General features: G+C 46.6%; 1 protein-coding gene across 1 annotated transcript in view; it reads left to right on the top strand.

Moving 5' to 3' along the window:
* Positions 1-18,331, top strand: part of Capn8 (calpain 8) — a 75,743-nt gene that overhangs the window by 23,961 nt on the left and 33,451 nt on the right. Inside the window, exons 3-8 of the mRNA XM_036202513.1 lie at positions 11,032-11,150; positions 11,961-12,094; positions 13,000-13,168; positions 13,850-13,933; positions 16,444-16,529; positions 18,149-18,223. Coding sequence (XP_036058406.1) covers positions 11,032-11,150; positions 11,961-12,094; positions 13,000-13,168; positions 13,850-13,933; positions 16,444-16,529; positions 18,149-18,223 — 667 coding nt within the window. The remainder of the gene's footprint in view (positions 1-11,031; positions 11,151-11,960; positions 12,095-12,999; positions 13,169-13,849; positions 13,934-16,443; positions 16,530-18,148; positions 18,224-18,331) is intronic.

Below are 18,331 nucleotides of genomic sequence, written 5' to 3'. Positions count from 1 at the left end.
GCAGATTCTGAGACATCTACTGATATGCCAGTATTGAGTACTCACAAACCAAATGGTGTGGGCAATCCCTTGATGTCCTTAGGAGATGTGGTAAATGCAAATGTATGAAGCTGCTGCTGGGGTAACATGGGATAAAGTTTATAATAAATTCTACAAATAGGAGTTCACACTAATGATTAAAAATTATAGTGTAGTAAATACACAAACCATAACATAGTCATTTATTGTTCTCAAGTACTGTGTTCTGTGTATAATTATACCTGCTAGCCTTTTGTAGGACTGGCCAGCCTCCACAAACAGGCATAACAGCTTGCATTAAACTACAATGGCTTCAATGTTACGGATGACAGGAAAATTTCAGTTTCATGGGACCCCATCATGTGTGTAGTCTGTGGTGCTTGAAAAACAATATATATACATGTATAAAATATTACATATAATATATGACTTTAATATAAATTTCATAAATTGTATATTTACAGATATAAAAATACATACTTTATACCTGAAAAAGAACATGTCATTTTATATATTTTATAATATATTGACATACACATATATGTATCTCAGTATCAATTGACCCTGTATGATAAGCTGTGGGGCACAGACTCATTTTATGGAGGAAAACTCTGAGGTTCACAGGAGTTCAGCAACTGCTTCTGGCCAGTCTGCACAATATGGCTACCATATGGTGATATGTCTTAGGGAGCAAGCGACAATAATCTCAGAGTTAACAGGTGTCATGAAGATGCCAAAAGCCAGAGCTGAGTTGGACCCAGGTGCCACCAGGCTGACCTGGGGAGAGGGCAAAGGTGAAGGGTGACCTCAGAGGATGGTCCAGGCCTATAGGTTGGGTGGGTTCAGAAATGTCAAGCTTTCACAGGAGTGAAAGATGGTGTCTCTGTTGTTTGAAGAGAGTGAAGAGTGACATGATTGTATGGCTTGAATGGTCTAATGGAGGCCAAGAGGCCAGCCACCCAATCCAGGTGGAGCAACCCACCATGTACTAAGTTTTCAGAGAAATGGATGTTGGAAACTGGGTGAGATACAACACACTGTTGGTGTGCATGCCACAGGGAGGAAAGGGCAGGAACTTCCTTTAACGGATAAAAATTTCTTTAACCTGAGAAGGCAGACATGAGAAAAAGCAAGGGAGGAAGAAAGCAGGTCTCAGAAAACTCTAGTGGCGTCAGGCAAAGACGTATTGTGAGAGTTACCACTAGCGACGTTTGTAATATTAAGAAATAGTAGGGAATGGTGGCGGGAGCCATGCTGTCTGCTCTCCTTCCAGGGTGGTAGAGCACTCCTCAGACTTTCAGCTGTGTGTGTGCATGTGTGCGTGTGCGTGTGCGTGTGCGTGCGCGTGCGCGTGCGTGTGCGTGTGTGTGTGTGTGTGTGTGTGTGTGTGTGTGTGTGTGAGATTCCCCTTCCTTTCACCCAGAAGACATTTGTCAACATCTATACCAATTTCTGGTTGTCACATGGAGGGCCAGGGCACTGCAATTGGCATCCATCCACTACAAATCCAGTCGACTGCTCAACATTCAAGATGGCTCCCGCCATATGAAAATATCCATTCTATAATGTCAACCACACTGTGGCTGAGAACCCTACTCTAGCTCATTACACTTCTCTTTAAGAGCTTTACTCCTAAAGAGAGCAGCTCTGATATAAGCCTGGTTCTTGTCTCACACAGCATCGCCGCACACCACTTCATGTTTCTCTGCTGGAGAAACCTTGTGCAAAATGAGGACCTCCTAGATGGAGGACCTCATAGATGGTCAAAGCATGCACATTCAAATCACTTCTGACAGATTCATCCAGAAGCGATTGGATGAATTGTGTGCTGGGGTCTGGGAGGAGCATGAAGGCCACCCTCTACCTCCAGGCAGCTTCCAGTCTAGGCAGAGAGAGACAGAAATTGTCAACAAAAGCAAAAACAGCCAAAAGCAAATGTGTGTTCCAGTGCAGTCAAAATGGCATGGATGAAATGCTATGGGCTTGAAAAGGCATGCCCGCCAACAGGACGGAGGAAGGATGCTTCTGTGATTGCTGTGCAGTGAGATGCAGAGCTAAATTGGCTCCCTGTGTGTAAAAACATTTCGAGCAGTCTTTTGGAGGAAGAGCAGGCAAAGGGTGCCTCAGCTGTGATACAACATTGAATATAAATTTTTAAAAAGCAACAAGCATTTGTTAGTGAGGTCAAAATCTTCGCAATACATTTGAATGTGTAATCCGAGAGACTGTTTTTCTCAACTATTTTCAGCTTGCTAGGGTGTCCCATTTCTAGTGACAGTGAGTGGGAGGGAAGGAGGGAGGTAGAAGCTAGCCAATTAAAGGTATCATGACTCTTCCTGTTTTAGGTTCTTGTCTCTTTGGAATATATAGTCTTCCTTCAGTTATTCCATGTGAGAGCTATTGTATGGATGAACTGTTTCTTTGTCCCTGTAAAACGCATGTTAAATTTCGACATCTGGTGTAGTAGCATTAGGAGCTGAGGATGTAAGGAGGTGACGAAGTCCTGAGGGTGGAGCCCTTATGAATGGGATCCGTGCTCTTTTAGAAGAACCTTTGGCGAGCTCTCTCCTCCCTTCCATCATGTCAGGATGGGGTAAGAAAACCCTCGTTTATGAACCAGGAGGAGATACCAAGCCTGCCTTCCAGCTTGCAGAACTGGGAGGAACAGATCAGTGTTGTTCACAAACCACCTAGTACACTGGTTCTCAACCTGCGGGTTGTGACCCCCAGGGTGGGGTACAAATGACCCTTTCACAGATATTTATATTAGGGTCCATAACAGGAGCAAAACTACAGTTATGAAGTAGCAATGGAAATAATTTTATGGTTGGGGATCATCAACATGAGGAACTGTATTCAAGGGTTGCAGCATTAGGAAGGTGGAGAAGCTCTTGGTCGGTCGTATTTTGTTTTAGCATCACAAGTGGATGGATATAAGTGGCGCCTCACTTCTTAAGTCTTATTGCTTCCCAAGATGGTAGCTGGTATAACCAAGGCCAAAATCACCTGGCAGTGAAGACAGAGGATGGTTTTTGTACAGCCTGGTGCTGTCCTCCGGGTCCTTGACGGCCTCTTGAAGAGGTGATAGTTTATTGTAGGTCTCCTTCCCCCATTCATCAGGGCCCAGCAGACCTGTCTCAGCCCCATCTGAGTGTCCATGAGGTCTACCCCCAGGAAACATCAGCTCTTCATCTGGTGCCTGACCCCGAGACCGCTCCGCAGCCTCTGCAGGGGCATGGACCCACCCTTCTTTTCTCCTTGATTCAGACGCCATGATAGCCTCTTCTCCTGCTCCCTCTGCCTCAGCACTTCATGTTGCCATGTTTCCCTGCCTCTAGATGGCTGAGTTGGCAGTAGGGCATAGTGACTCTCTGTGTGGGCTTCCTCTTCAAATTGTCTGGGGTCTTAATATCATTTCTCTGCCAGCCATTGCGCTTCCCAAGGTGAGGAAGGTCCTTCCTACTGCATTCAGATGTTTACCTTTCCCCCTTCCTCCTTTGTGGTGATATATTGTGTCCCCCAATATATTGTGCATCCTAATAAACTTATCTAGGGTCAGAGGACAGAACAGCCACTAGATAGACATAGAGACCAGAAAATGGTGGCACACACGCCTTTAATCCTATCACTTAGAAGGCAGAGATCCATCCGGATCTCTGTGAGTTTAAAGCCACACTGGAAACAGTCAGGTACAGTGACTGAACACCCTCAATCCCAGAAAGTGATGGCAGAAAGCAGAAAGGTATATAAGGCGTGAAAACCAGGAACTAGAGCCTGGTTAAGCTTTTAGGCTTTTGAACAGCAGTTCAGCTGAGATTCATTCTGGATGAGGACTCAGAGGCGTCCAGTCTGAGGAAACAGGATCAGCTGAGGAATTGGCAAGGTGAGGAGGCTGTGGCTTGTTCTGCTTCTCTGATTTTCCAGTGTTCACCCCAATACCTGGCTCCAGGTTTGTTTTTATTAACAAGACCATTTAAGATTCTGCTACACTCCTTCTTATCTGCCTGCAGTCTAGAAGAATCTCCACTCTTCCTGGTGTTTGAGACATTGCTGTAAGCTTGAGTTCTTGCTACCTATATCTTATAATAACGATGGTTATTGACACATGCAGGCTTTAATTTGTTTATTTGTTCATTTATCATTGGTTTGTGTTTTGAGGCAGGCTTTTGCCATATTGTCCAAGCTAGTCTCCAGCAATCCTTCTGCCCAGCTCCCTGAGCAGCTGGATATACAGAACATGTATAAAACAGTAACGTCTCCATTACATTCATCAATGATCTTTGCATTGCTAAATGCAGCGTTTGGTTTTCAGTCTTTAGCATCTCAAATTTGTGTGCAATATCTGCCTCGCTGCTAACCTGTCTACCTCATGCCTTGCCCTCTTCCTTTGGTTGCCCAATGCCTCTTGCTCTTTCTTGCCCTAGCCACTGCTTCTGAACCTTTTCTTCCCTGTGAGGAACTGTAATTTAATAAGCTATAATGTAATGACCACATACTGTGTTCTGGTTTATCTTGTAGTGAGTGGAGTCTTAGGGAGGTGCTGTCTCTTTCTGGGCCCACACAGCTAGTAAAAGGCAGAGACAGGAGTTATACCCACATCTTAGATTGTATTCCCACAAAGGGAGTCATATCCCTTTGCTAAAGTCAACTTGAAAACTAGGAAACTATTTCCCCTCCACTCTTTCAAAGAAGCACCCTTAGCCTTGAGTGGGATTTCCTATTCCAGGTCACATTCTTCATGAAACCCAAAGAGGTCAACAAGCAGTATCCCTCTCTGTTGACTCTTGATCTCCAGCAAGTCTCCTTTGAAGAATGTCGGGGCTGGGTGGGCAACCCGTATTGAACGCTATTTTTAAAAAATTATTTTGGTGTGTATATGCTTGCATGGGTTCATGTGCGTCACGCCAGTCCAGGAGCCCATTGAGGCCAAAAGAGGGCATTGGATCCACTGGCACTAGGGTTGTGGGTGGTTCTGGGGCACTAGGTGGGTGCTAGAAACTGAACCCTGCTCTTCTGGAAGAGCTGTGAGTGCTCTGAACTGCTGAACCATCTCTCCATCCCGGAGAACTTTATCTTAAAGACAAAGTTCTTCCTAACCTGTGGTGAGAGCAAGGCTCTTAGGACCCTCAGGCTTCATTTGTGGATGTGCTTGGCCTGGTAAATGTTTTCACATGCCAAGCCCTCTCCTTCCCAAGGTTCTTCAGACACCCACTCTATTACCAAAGCCTCTGCTGCTGGAGACACTATTGGGAAAGGCTGGCTCCAGTGCGCCCTCTAGTGAATCTATTAATGTGCAATCTTCCTGCTTGCCATTCACAAGAGATCTTCTAGTTCATTCTCTGTTGGATAAAGAGAAGGCAGGCCCTTCACTTCTCTTCAGTTCGGTCTTGTCTGCCAGTTCTGCTCAGCTGGGCCAGGGGAATCCCAGACTCCTCTATCCAATTCTTTCTTTTCTCCCTCTCCTTGACAATATGCGTGGTGTCCTGCTTACATTTCTCTTTGTCTCTCCACACGTATCTCTGTCTCTGTGCCTCTGTCTCCCTCCCCACATCACCTGGACTCAGAACAGTTCTTTCCATTGCTGTAGCTTGGATAGTCAGTCCCCATGGAGACTCTTGACGTGTGCTGGTTTGCGGGAGGAAAGGCCCCTCAAGTGATGAGGTCTTGTCGAGGGATTGGTGCCTTTTTCTAGAGAACGAGTTAGCCATCACGGGACAGGCAGCCTTATTTTTTCTCCTCTGCGTGGACCACCTGGCTCATAGGTTTCCTAGACTCCCAGAACCGTGAGCTAACTATAACCATTTCCTTTCAAAATCACCCAGCCTCAGGTATTCTGTTACAGTAAGGAAAAAATGAACAGAGATGCCCATGTCACTGTCTCAGCCTCATTTCCTGATGCTGTGGTAAAATACACCACCTAGAGTGTCTTTAATGAAGAAAAGGTCTATTTGGCTACAACTCCGGGCTCCAGTCCTTTCTTGTGGGCAAGTCAAGACAGGAACTTGAAGCAGCTGGTGACATCCGCCCTCAGGAGCTGAGAAAGAACGTGTGATTGCTGTGTTCTGTGTTCCCTACTCTCGTGCAGTGTAGGACTCAAAGCCAGGGAAGGGTGCCATCCACTCTTAGGCTGGGTCTTCCCACATCGATATCATAATCACGCCTCCCCGGCCCCAGGCAAGCCCACAGACAACCCAATCTAGTCAGTTCCTCACTGAGTCTCACTAGGTGATTCTCTACTGTGCCACACTGATAATTAAAACTAACCAGCCGACACGTCCCTCGCCAAAGCATCCTTTCTGTCCCCTGAAGCATATCTATGCCTGTTGGGGTTGAGCGAGTGCCTGGGCTTCCTCAGGAAGCCCCTCCTCCCTGTTTCTGTTGATTGACGTCCATATGCAAATGTTACTCTTTGTAATTCCACACACCGTGGTCCTTTGTAGAGATCAGCCAGACATCCCAGTCAGTGTCCCCAGAACACAGCCAGCCCAACCAGTGTATAAAATAATGTGCATATTTCAACTATCCCTAATCCCAATAGTTTAAATAACTCCTTTAGTGGCGTTCTTTCAGAACCAATTTATAGGGCATACTAATCACTTTGTTACTGTATCAGGGAAATGTTGGCTGTAAGCAGTATTGAACCTAACTGTTATGGCTTAAACAAGTGGGGATGAGAGGCTGATATCTCTTTTGTAGCAGGAGTCTGGAGGTGGGTAGCCCTGGGCTTGTTCTTAGGAACCCAGAGACACACCGGGCTTCTGCTTTGTTCTCTCAAATGTGTTGACTTTCATCCCACGCTGTAGGGTTTATGAGAGGTCTCTGGATCTCCAGGCATAGGGCAGACTTCCTAGGTAAGAGGATGGGAAGAGCAGTGAGCAGAAAGATCATAGTAGGCAAGTCTGCCACATTCCATCAGGAAAACAGGTGCTTTTACTAAATTCCCACTTCAAACCCAAGTTCTTGGGAATGCCCACCGAGGTGACCACTAGCTAGGAGGTGGCTGAAGAGAAGACGTTTGTCTGTGGGGACATTTCCAGGCTTTCTTGTCTACTGTATCTGCCAACAAACGTAGATCCCAAAGCTCCATGACTGCTTTTGTAAATCAAAACTACGTTCAGAGATCAAGGCAGGCCCCTCAAACAAGTGTCTTAGGTGTTTTGAGCAGGAGAGTAAATGTCTGTCATTCCAAGAGTACCTTTGAAAGGAAGCACATTCATTTGGGCACTTTAGAAAAACCATCCTGTAAAGAGGGTCCACTCATGCTTTATGTAGTAATTGGCAGGGACCCAAAGGTCTATACCTATGGCATTTCTTTGTGCTTACTGCAGCAGCTGGATGGACTCTGTGAAATGTCAGGAGGGAGGAAGAGAAAGAAAACATTAAACTTCTTCTTGGCTGGGCAGACCTGTTAGATGTTAGCCACCGAGGGATGTTTTCTGGCATGTTCTATCGGAGTGTCAAGGAAGTGCCTGGAGTGGGGTGTTTCAGCAGCTTTCATTGAGAGTGGGAATCTTCTCAACAGAAGGGAGCCTCTCTGGTTTCCTTGAGAAGCCTCCTGCTTCAGAGACACCACAGAGCATTAATTCTGTCACTTCCCCAGGGACAGTGCCCATCTCACCTGCTGTGTTCTTCTGCCACAGAGTTTTGAGTAGCCAAGCATCTTGGTGTGTGGAGGTGTCATCCGTGAGATCTGTGAGGTTCAATGCATGGCCCTGTTTGCTTCATCCCAGCCCTAGGGTTCCCAGGAGCAAGCATGTGCGGGTGCTATTGTTGACTCCCAAAGGGACAGAACATGATTCACGAATCCCTTTGGTCATTTGCTGACATGTTTATATTTGTCAAATATTCCCTGGGTCTCCTCTATTTGTCAGCTACTGCCAGGGTTGGTACCAGGAGAGACTCCATGTTCCTGCTTGGCAGGAAGAGATCAGAGAGGAACAGGGAGGAGAGGCAGATCTCTCATCAGGTGGCCTTGGCATGAACTAGGAGCCCTGTGGAGGGAGGGCTTGGGGGTTTGGGGCTAATCAGGGATGGTGAGGAATGTGACATCATGGAACCTCCACGTGAGTAGATTTGGGATCAGCTGAGGGGTTATGTCTCCATGACATACAAAGAACAAATGAGGTGCCTTCTGAGCAGACATCAAGGCAGGCTTTAAGGAGAGGGTGAAGACCCAGCTGGTCAGGTTCCAGGAAGCACCACTGTACAGACAGATGGGACAGGTAAGGAAAGGAAGGTGAGAAAAAGATCAGGTTTGACTGGAATCTGAACTCACAGTGGGAGGGAAACCAGGCAGGAAAGGCGGAGGCATTCCGGGAAAGGTTTGTATTTTGTTTCTAAGCAAAGAAATGACATTATACCACGAATTCATAGGAAGAAATTGAGCTGAGGGGAACCAGGTGGGGATAAGGAAATCGTTTCCACTCTTGGGATACTGCTTGTTAAACAAGTTTTACCCCTGCTGAGGTTCTCTGTAGCAAGGGGTAAATAATAATAGCCCAATGTATTCATACAAGTGCTGTCTCCACGCCCACCTTGAACTTCACCTGGAACCCCTGATCTATCTCAGGAATAGCGTTTGTTGGGAAAGATCAGGTTACTTACTTCATAAATCAGAACAACCCTTCAAAAAGTAAGTGTGTGTGTGTGTGTGTGTGTGTGTGTGTGTGTGTGTGTGTGTGAGAGAGAGAGAGAGAGAGAGAGAGAGAGAGAGAGAGAGAGAGAGAGAGAGAGTAGGGGGAGACTGAAGAAGAAATTAGTTTGGGATGTAATCTTGAGCCTCTGTTTTTTGAGAAAGGTTAGAGATAACATTGGGATGGAGCTCTTGCTGGGGGTGACAGACCCTCAGAGGAGGGTCCTGGATCAAAATTTGACTACTTGCTCAAGCAGTCTGAGTGTGAAAAACCAAGTGTGTTCATTCCTGGGGTGTGGAAGCAACTTTATTTGGCTCCACAGTTAAGATGAAAATGTGAAGTTAGAAAAGGACCTGGGTAGCCTTTAAAATGGCCCCAGGATTTTGTTCTGGAAGTACATGGGAAAGATCAAGCATATTTATTTATTTATTAGAATATCTTTTGTCTATTATTTGACAATTTCATACATGTACATAACGTCTCTTGATCATATCCATCTTGACCCCCTTCCAACTCTTCCTAGACACCCCAACACACCCCTTCCTATCTTCAGGTCCTGTCCTTTCTATTAGATTTATTTTATTTTATGTAGATAGGAGTTTGCCTGCATGTACATATGTACAGTGTGTGTGTGTGTGTGTGTGTGTGTGTGTGTAAAATGCCTGCAGAGGTCAGAAGAGGGCATTGAATCCCTGGAACTGGAGTTTAAGGAGCGTTGTAAGCCACCATGTGGGTGCTGTGAACCCAACTTGTGCCCGCTGCAAGAGCAGGGAGTGTCTTAACTGCCCAGTCATCTCTCCAGTTTCCTCCCTCCCCCCTCCCCCTCCCTCCCCCTTCCCTCCCTCCCCCTTCCCTCCCCCCTCCCTCCCTCCCCCCTCCATCCTCCCTCTCCCCTCCCTCCTCCCTCCCTCCCTCTCTCCTCCCTCTCTTCCACAAACATAACCCACCAAATCTAACTAGTGCTGCGTGCTGACTGTTGACTGACCTTGTTGGCTTGACTTTGTCCAGATCTCTTGCAGGAACCAGAGTGCTGTGACTCCATGAATGCCATGGCCTTGCTGGGCACGGATTGGTATATGTGCCACTTAGGACTGAATACTCAACAGTCTCTTAGTCTCAGCACTTTGACCAGCTGAGTCTCCCTGGTACCTCCTGTAGAAAGGGGCTTCTCTGGCTAAGGTGGAGAGGGTCTAATGTTTCACATGGGGACCGTGATGTCTGGAGCACACTTGGTGTTAGAACTGGAAGAACCAGATGAGTAGGAGAAACAGGGACTGCTTCACTGAACCCCAGACTCCTAGGGCCTGGGGTCTGCAGTGAAGTGGAAAGAGGCAGGACTGGGGAGTAGGATGGCACGTTGTTTTATACAATGTGAGGGACACTAAGGACATTTGCCCTCCGACTCCACAGTACCATGAACATGTACACAAGTGTGAACAAAATTATATAGTTTCCAAGGAGCTTGTCCCTCTCACTCAGCAGGTTAAGGTAAGCATGTAGTGTCTGGGGCCTGTGACTCATCAGTTGATGCTGTCTGGGGAGGTGGCTTTCAGGAGCCTGGGAGGTCTGTCTCACACAGAAGGGCGTTTTTGATCTGCTTCTAAATTACTCAGACATTCACAGTGACCAACACCAAGCCCCGGAATGTTTAACCTCTCTCGACTTTCATCTCTTCTGCTTTAAATTATGGTGATTTCGTGCTTGTCACGATTGCAAGGGTTATAACCAAGGCTCCCATGGTGAACTCTGAAATACAAAAGGACCATTATACTCTACACTGATCATGCAGAATCAGCTGTCATTACCCAAGGCCATTGTGGGAAAGGATGGATCTCTCAATCACTCGATCGCTCACTCACTCACTCACTCACTCACTCACTCACTCACTCACTTGCACACCTTATATGCTCCTGAATACCTTCAGTGTTCCTCCCAACCAAATGTATCCGAGTTGACAACAAATGGGACAGAAGGACAACTGCCTTTCTTTCTCTCTATTTCCATTCCACTGCCTGGGAACTGTAAAGTGGTCAGCATGCAAGGCACAGCAATAGGGATGAACAGAGAGTTTCCATGCCTGAGGAAAACCCTCCCAGTGAGGCCTCAGGAGCTGAATGTGTGTGCACTTAAGCCACGAGAGGAGACTCTGCATGGGTGACTTAGGTGAGTGGCGTTGTGCTCTTTGATTGACTGTGGCCTTCCAAGACTCAATGCTGGGCCCCAAGCCCAGCGTGATGATGCTAAGGAGTGGACCTTAGGCATCAGTACTCCTTTAACTGTATTACAGCCGAAGTCAGTCTACAACAGACATGAACTCTGGAGTGATGGGGACAGTGAGGGTCTGGCCTGACAGGCTCCTGTCTCCTCTGATTCCTTGCAGGTGACTGTTGGCTTCTGGCAGCCATTGCCTCCCTCACCTTGAATGAAAAGCTGCTTTACCGAGTGGTCCCCAGGGGCCAGAGCTTCCAGAAGGACTATGCAGGCATTTTTCATTTCCAGGTATTAGGCCTTGCTTGTGACCTTGGCCACCACTTTGTATCTCAGTTATTACTTCAAATCTGTGGAATCAGAAACTTTGGGAGTGAGGCCAATACTGACATTAGATTATCTCTCTGGGTGACTTGGGTACACACTCCAGTTTGAGAACCATTCCTTTATACATCTATCCAACCATCTTATTTCCCTTTCCTTCTTTCCTCAGGCCATGGGGCCATAAGGGAATCACTCTGGACTAAGGGCCAGGAGATGTGAGCCTGAGCCACCCACTTTGGCTCCTGGGTGATACTGAGCAAGCTCTCTTCTCCACAGACTCACAGAAAGACTAGATGCCTGTGGCATCTCCTGTGTGTGGATGAGGCATAAACCCTCTCAGGGCATTTAAGGTTCACAAAGCCTGGAGACTAGCTCACTGACAGCAGAGACTGATAGGTAAAGAGCTGGTGGCAGTGCTGGTTACCGGCAGAAAAGTCATGAGCCACGGCCACAACTGCCAGAGTCACAGAGAGCTTTATTAGAAGGAAGGAGGGGATTGGAGGGAGGAGAGCCAGGCCTGGGGGGAGGGAGAGATGGTGGGAGCAGAGCAGAGAGCAGAGAGCAGAGAGAGGGGGTGGAGGGTCCGTGTCTGGCTTTTTAAGGCACAGATTGTGTGACCATGTGCGGGCATGTAGCCATTAGTGCCCCCTGATGATGTAAGACACAAGACCCCCGAGGAGCGAGGGCAGGATTCTAACAGAGACCCCATCCAAGGAGGCTGCTGAAGGACCCTTCTCTGCTTCTGCATGTGATAGATGTTATGTTTTCCACCCCCAGTTCTGGCAGTATGGAGAGTGGGTGGAGGTAGTCATTGATGACAGGCTTCCCACCAAGAATGGACAACTGCTCTTTCTACACTCGGAAGAAGGCAGTGAATTCTGGAGTGCTTTGCTGGAGAAAGCCTATGCCAAGTAAGTGAGATGGTGAGGAACCAGAAGCCCCTGAGGCCTCCCTGAAGGCTCTCACCTGACCTCCCACTCAGGGTACGACAGCCACATTTCCCCCAGCATCCACACATGTCCAGGCTAGACCGAAAGCACCCTTCTGAAGAGAAATGGAAATTTGGGCTGGGAATTTAAGATCTCATCTCTGGGGCTGGAGATGTAGCTCAGTGATTGAATGCTTGCCCAGCATTCATAAGGCCCTGGTTCAATACTTGATATACCACAAACATAAATACATTATATGTATATAAAGATCCTAGCTCTGTCTCATTAAGAATGTCTCTCTAGCTATTATATTTTCCTCTCTCAGAGCCCCTGGTAAGATCTTGGGGCAGAATGAATGCTTAAGTGATGATGATAAAGAAGGAGAGAAGTGTTTTTAGCTACCAAACTCAACGAAGTTTCAGCTCATTCCTTGAGCGTCATTTTCTTGATTGACATTCAAAGTTGAAAGGCTTCTTTGAATTAGTCTTGTTTGCTATCACTCTGTTCTAACACCCCAATAAATTTCTCATTCTATTAGGGTAATCCTTAACAGATACCCCTCAGCCTCAAGGGAAGGCTCCCCATTCCTAGCCTGGACACCCCGAAACCCAGGCACTCAGGGCCAATTCTGGAAGGGTTTTTGGTTTTGAAAGGGAATGGGAGACCCGGAGAGGGGCTACCTGAGGATCTGTTCCTAGTGAAATCCTGGAGTGTCTGTCTAAAACAGTGTGGCCGGTGGTGCTCTGGGCTCCTCACCAACACTGGCCAAGGTCTTTCCCTGGCCCTCTGGCCTATGTGCTGGCATTGTCCCTTCCCAGTCCTGTGGTTCCCTTATTAGGTTGCTCATGGCTGTGGGTGGTGTTTATTTTCTCTCTCTTTTTCAATAGGCTCAATGGTTCCTATGAGGCTCTTGCTGGAGGCTCTACGATTGAGGGCTTTGAAGATTTCACAGGTGGCATCTCTGAGTTTTATGACTTGAGGAAGCCCCCAGGCAATCTGTACCACATCATCCGGAAGGCCCTCCGAGCAGGATCTCTGTTGGGCTGCTCCATTGATGTGAGCCTCAACTCTTCCCTGTTTCTCTTTCCTCTGGTGACATGGCGGTTGACAGTGCACAGGAACTGGTGAAGACCTCGTGAATGGGTGGGAACTAGGCTTTGGTTACATTTTAAGATTATGTTTTGCTGGTAACAGTTGGAGCCACTTTAGTATGGCTACACTCCTTACCAGAGCACAGCCTTGTCTCCGGGATTCTAGGCCCTATTTACTTACCATCTGTTTGCAAAATCATCTTAGTCTTTGGGAAAACAAATTGGCAGCTGACAATATTTGATGGACTTGGAGATCCCTGAAGAAAAGAGGAGGGTCCAGCCCTGACAGGAAGATTGGCTATATGGAATGCCAATGTGGCCTTAGAGATCACATGAGGGCCGGTTGTTATCTCTCCCCCAGATGCTCTCTCTTCCTCTCTGGCTGTCATAATGGGTAGTTTCATTTGTTTGTTTGTTTTTGGAACAGTATAACTATGCTCTCAGTCACACTCCAGGCTCTACAGCTGCTCACTTATTAAAAGGGGTCGTCTAGAGATGGGTCTCTCTGTTCGTGAGTTATTGCTGCCCCTGTACTCTTCCCGCCTGGGAGAGCCCTGGCTGTGTGGTGTCCTTTTAGAAAACACTGTAGTGCTGACTTCAAAGAGGTCAGTGTCAGCCTCCCTGACGGGACTCTCTCCTTGACCAGGCCTCAAGTGCAGCCGAAGCAGAAGCCATCACCTGGCAGAAGCTGGTTAAGGGTCACGCATACTCTGTTACCGGAGTCGAGGAGGTAGGAAGGGGTTAATATGAAATCTGGGGTGTCCCAAGAAAGCGGTAGGAGAGCCCGCTGAGAAGTTTTGAGTTGCCTTTGAGCTTTCCTGTTGACTCAGGGCAAGTGTCTCTCTGGATGCAGAGCCCCAGACAGATGTGCAGTAACTTGTGTTCATTACAGGGTACCCGCAGCTCAGCTTCTCAGAGGACAGTATCTGAGCCACCCTCACCCTAGCTGTCTGGCTTTAGTTAAATTTGCCTCTTTTCTGAGGTGTGATCAGAAAAGTTATAGGGACTCCCTGCTAGATTCTACACACACTCCAAACAAATGTTCATGTAGGCAAAGCAGCATAAACTCGTAGGAGTCTCTAAAAGAAGAAATAATTTCTACTCCAGTGTTCAGGATGATTTTTTTTTTTTTTGAGACAGGGTTTTTCTGTAGCTTTGGAGCCTCTCCTGGACTAGCTCTGTAGACCAGGCTGGCCTTGAACTCACAGAGATCCACCTGTCTCTGCCTCCCTGAGTGCTGGGATTACAGGCGTGTGCCACCACCGCCTGGCTCAGGATGATATTTAATAATAAGAAGGCACATAAATATTCTTCATTCTCTGGCCCCAGCATGGCCTGTAGTAGTCATGATTTTTATTTCATATGGTCTACCTGCATCCAAATGGTGTTTAAATAATTTGGCTTATAGTTAAAAGCATAGATAGAAGTGGATGATAAGATGAAGGTAAAACACGTCAACCCAGACAGTGTCAGAAGTGAGAAATACATTTTCTTTGGGTTTTCTAGTGATTGTGCAGAAATAGCCACACACTAAGTACGCCAGCTCTCGCTGCTTATTGTAATGATGACAGTACTCACTACACATCTTTCTATTGAATGTCATATTGTTAAATCAATTCAACTCGGTAAACGTGAATGGAATGTGTGAGGAAACTTTGGGCTAGTGTATGATGCAAATGATGGTGATAAAGACCTAATAGACTGACCTGTTTCTGCAAATATGTGCTATCGTGTGTACAGGGGTGCATGGGGACCACACTCGAGTGCTCATTAAATAGTGGCATGAGGTAGTATCTTAGTCCTTATCTGTTACTATAACACAATACCTGAATCTGGATGATTTATTAAAAAAAAGAGGTTATTTTTTTTTTATCTCATGCATTTGGAGGCTGGGAAGTATAATACTGGGTAGCTTCATACAGTATCAAATGGAAGGATAAGTGGGCACATTCAGAAGAGAGACAAATGAGAGGAGATTTGCAATATAACACCTTTAGCAACTAATCCAGTCCTGAGAGAATGAGAACTCACACCAGAAGAATGAACTCAGGCTCACAGGAAAGAGATGAACCCCATCACGTGTTTTAGAAAGCTCCACCTGCAAACCCCATAACAGAGGTGACCAGATTTTACCACAAGTTCCTGAGGGTATTTATACATTTAGGCTTTGGAGACACTCTGTTAGGCTCCTATGCTTTTCCTGGAGAGAGGTGAACAAGCATCTACTCAACCTAGATAAGGTACCAGAGATGACAGATCAAGGAAACCGTTCCACCAGACCCACCTCAGTGGACCAGTGGTCATACTGCACTGGCTTACAGAAGCCTGGATGACTCAAAGGCAGCTGAGGCACCAGAAAGCTAGCATGAGTGAAAACACATGAAAACTGCATCCCTGGAACTCCTTATGTGACTTGCAGGCAGCACCCAATGAAGAACCTCTGCTTGCTCTGCAACTGTTCGCTGCTTTTACAACCTTGGGGAGGGGCTTTGTGAATCTTGTAACTTTTAGGAACTTCCTGGGCCCCCAGTTTCCTTAACTTCTCAAGTCTAATGAGCTTTCTTGAGGAGGGGATAGTTATACAGCTAACTAGGTAGTCTTCAATAACTGGGCTTCTCTGGGTCTCCTATTGGTGAGGTCAAAGTGTGAAGTTTAAATAAAGCAACCATGCATTTGAAATGTTTAGCACTGTGCCTAACCCAGTAGTAAGCAATCAGTAAATGTTAACTTCCACAACATTGGCATTGTTTAGGGGGAATTTATTAGAATGCTGTCTCCAATATTGAGAACAAGGTCCAAGTTAATCAACTGCAAAATCTAAATCTAAGTTTAAGTAGATACATAGTTGGTTTTGTGGTAGACTCACTCTTTATTTGTTCTAATAGCTTGTGAATGCAAAATATTTGACCAAAGCTTAAACACAGTATGGTAAAGAAAAGGAAAGTGTAGTCTTTTTTTTTGTTGTTGTTGTTTTTTTTTTTTTTTTTTTTTTTTTTTTTTTTTTTTTTTTTGTGAAACAGGGTTTCTCTGTGTAGCTTTGCGCCTTCCCTGGAACTCACTTGGCCTTGAACTTACAAGGATCTGCCTGCCTCCCAAGTGCTGGGATTAAAGGCGTGTGCCACCACCGCTTGGCAGAAAGTGTGGTCTTTTGGAGACATTTGAAACACTGAATGCCCTGGGTGCAGGCATGCGCCCCAGGCAGCAGCAGTGTGGTGATTTGCCTGTGTATGGCTCTTGCAGTTGGATTTCCGTGGGCGCCCAGAGAAGCTGATCCGACTGAGGAACCCGTGGGGTGAAGTGGAGTGGTTGGGAGCCTGGAGTGATGCGTAGGTCCCTCTCTCTCTTTCCTGATGCTCACCTTCCCTGTATAAAGGTATCATGTAACACATACCATAAAGCAATGAGACCCATTGTTCAGTGGGTTCTGCAGCACTTACTGTCTGTAGACTACACAGCATGATGTGGAAATCGTATTCCATGGTTCCAGGAAAAGCAGAATAGAAACCACTTTGCTGCAGCTTTTGATTACAGATTTCAGCTTGGGCACTTGGAAATTTGGCAGCTCCGTGGAATTTTGCCTAGTGTTGAAGGCTTACCTATTTCCTACCACAATGCAAGGTAAAATCAACCACTTACAATCTGATATTTCCCTGCCACAAACAGTATTCCCCTTCGTACTAAGCAAAAATCAAAGATGTTGGGAGAAGCCTGATACTGGGAACCATGGCCCATTCAGGCAGTGATGAATGGGAGTGTCACTTACCCCAGGAGTTCCTGACTAGGTGGCTGTTGATTACTGGGTGGAAGGACAGTCTTTGGGCTGCCTGCCTACCTGCCGGTAAGGGAAGTCAGTGCAAGGGTCTGAGGGCCCGTGATGTCTGTACTCTGGTGTCTATGTCCCTGATGTCCTCTACCATCAAGAGACACAGTCTGGGGTTTTACCTACTGGTAGCTGGAGAAGAAGGACATGGGACACTCTTAGGTGACATGTCTAAACCCCATTTGCATCCAGCTGTGTTTTGCTGTTGTTTAAGTTTGAAACATCAACAATATCAACAACAAAAATCAAACCAACTGGGAGATTAGATTAGATCTAGAATTCCCAACCAGATCCCCTAACTTTTGCTTGTAACAAGCACACTGTGGGACTCAGTACTGACTGACTGAATGTTTTGATGGCTCCAGTGTTGCTGGTCTCCTAGTGTTTAGAAGCCAGGTGGAGGGAAAGGCTGGGCCCGGCTGTCTTCTTGGCTGGGGAGGGAGGAGCCGGGCTTTTGCTGAGTGTGCTCAGGGAAGAGCTTCTGTTTGTTTTTAGGACTCATACTGACACTGTTCACTTATCTAGATTTGCATTTCAGGAAAACCCAAAGGCCAGGCAGCTATAGATGGCATTTGAACAAAGTACATGGATATTACCACAGAAAGGCCACCAGCAGGACACTGGGGAATATTACTTCAAGGATATTCCCATAAAAATGGGCCTGATGAGCAAATCTGTAGAATTAGGAAGTGGATAGCATCTGTGTCCCCGGAGCTGGCTGGGTCCTCTTATAAATTAGTCCACCCCAGTCTGATAGAAGATAAGAGTGACAAGTTACTAATGGATACAGTAGTACCTGCCTTTCTTGTGACGGGACCTCCTTCTTCCAATGGTCAGAGGTCTGTGGGTCTTAATTGGAATGTAAAACTTACCCAGAGAGTGAAAATTAAAATAAAGCCATTACGTTTCTGCTGCCTGCTCAGGCCATCCCTGCAGGAGCCCATGTCCTTGGCTTCTTCTTTCACCTCCTTCTTCCAGCGGTACACTGCTTCATACCAGGTCCAGCCTGTCTTCTTTCCTTGATGGGGGTGCATCCCATTTGAGGTGCTTTAGGACCATGTAGCTGCAGCCAACAGCTTGCATCCCAGCAATGACCACCCCTGGTTCATTTCTCCCCCTCTGCAGTGCCCCTGAGTGGAATTACATAGATCCCAGGAAGAAGGAAGAACTGGTCAAGAGAGCAGAGGATGGAGAGTTCTGGTGAGAGGCTGTGTGCTGAAGGACTGTCTGCTTGGTGGTCAGTCTGGTCTAAGGTACTCAGGAGGACCAGTCTCCAGACTTCCAGGAATGTGATGAGGTTCCTAATTC

Source organism: Onychomys torridus, chromosome 11 (assembly GCF_903995425.1).
Source record: "Onychomys torridus chromosome 11, mOncTor1.1, whole genome shotgun sequence".
NCBI classification, from domain to species: Eukaryota; Metazoa; Chordata; class Mammalia; order Rodentia; family Cricetidae; genus Onychomys; species Onychomys torridus.
This window is presented reverse-complemented; position numbering and strand designations above follow the sequence as displayed.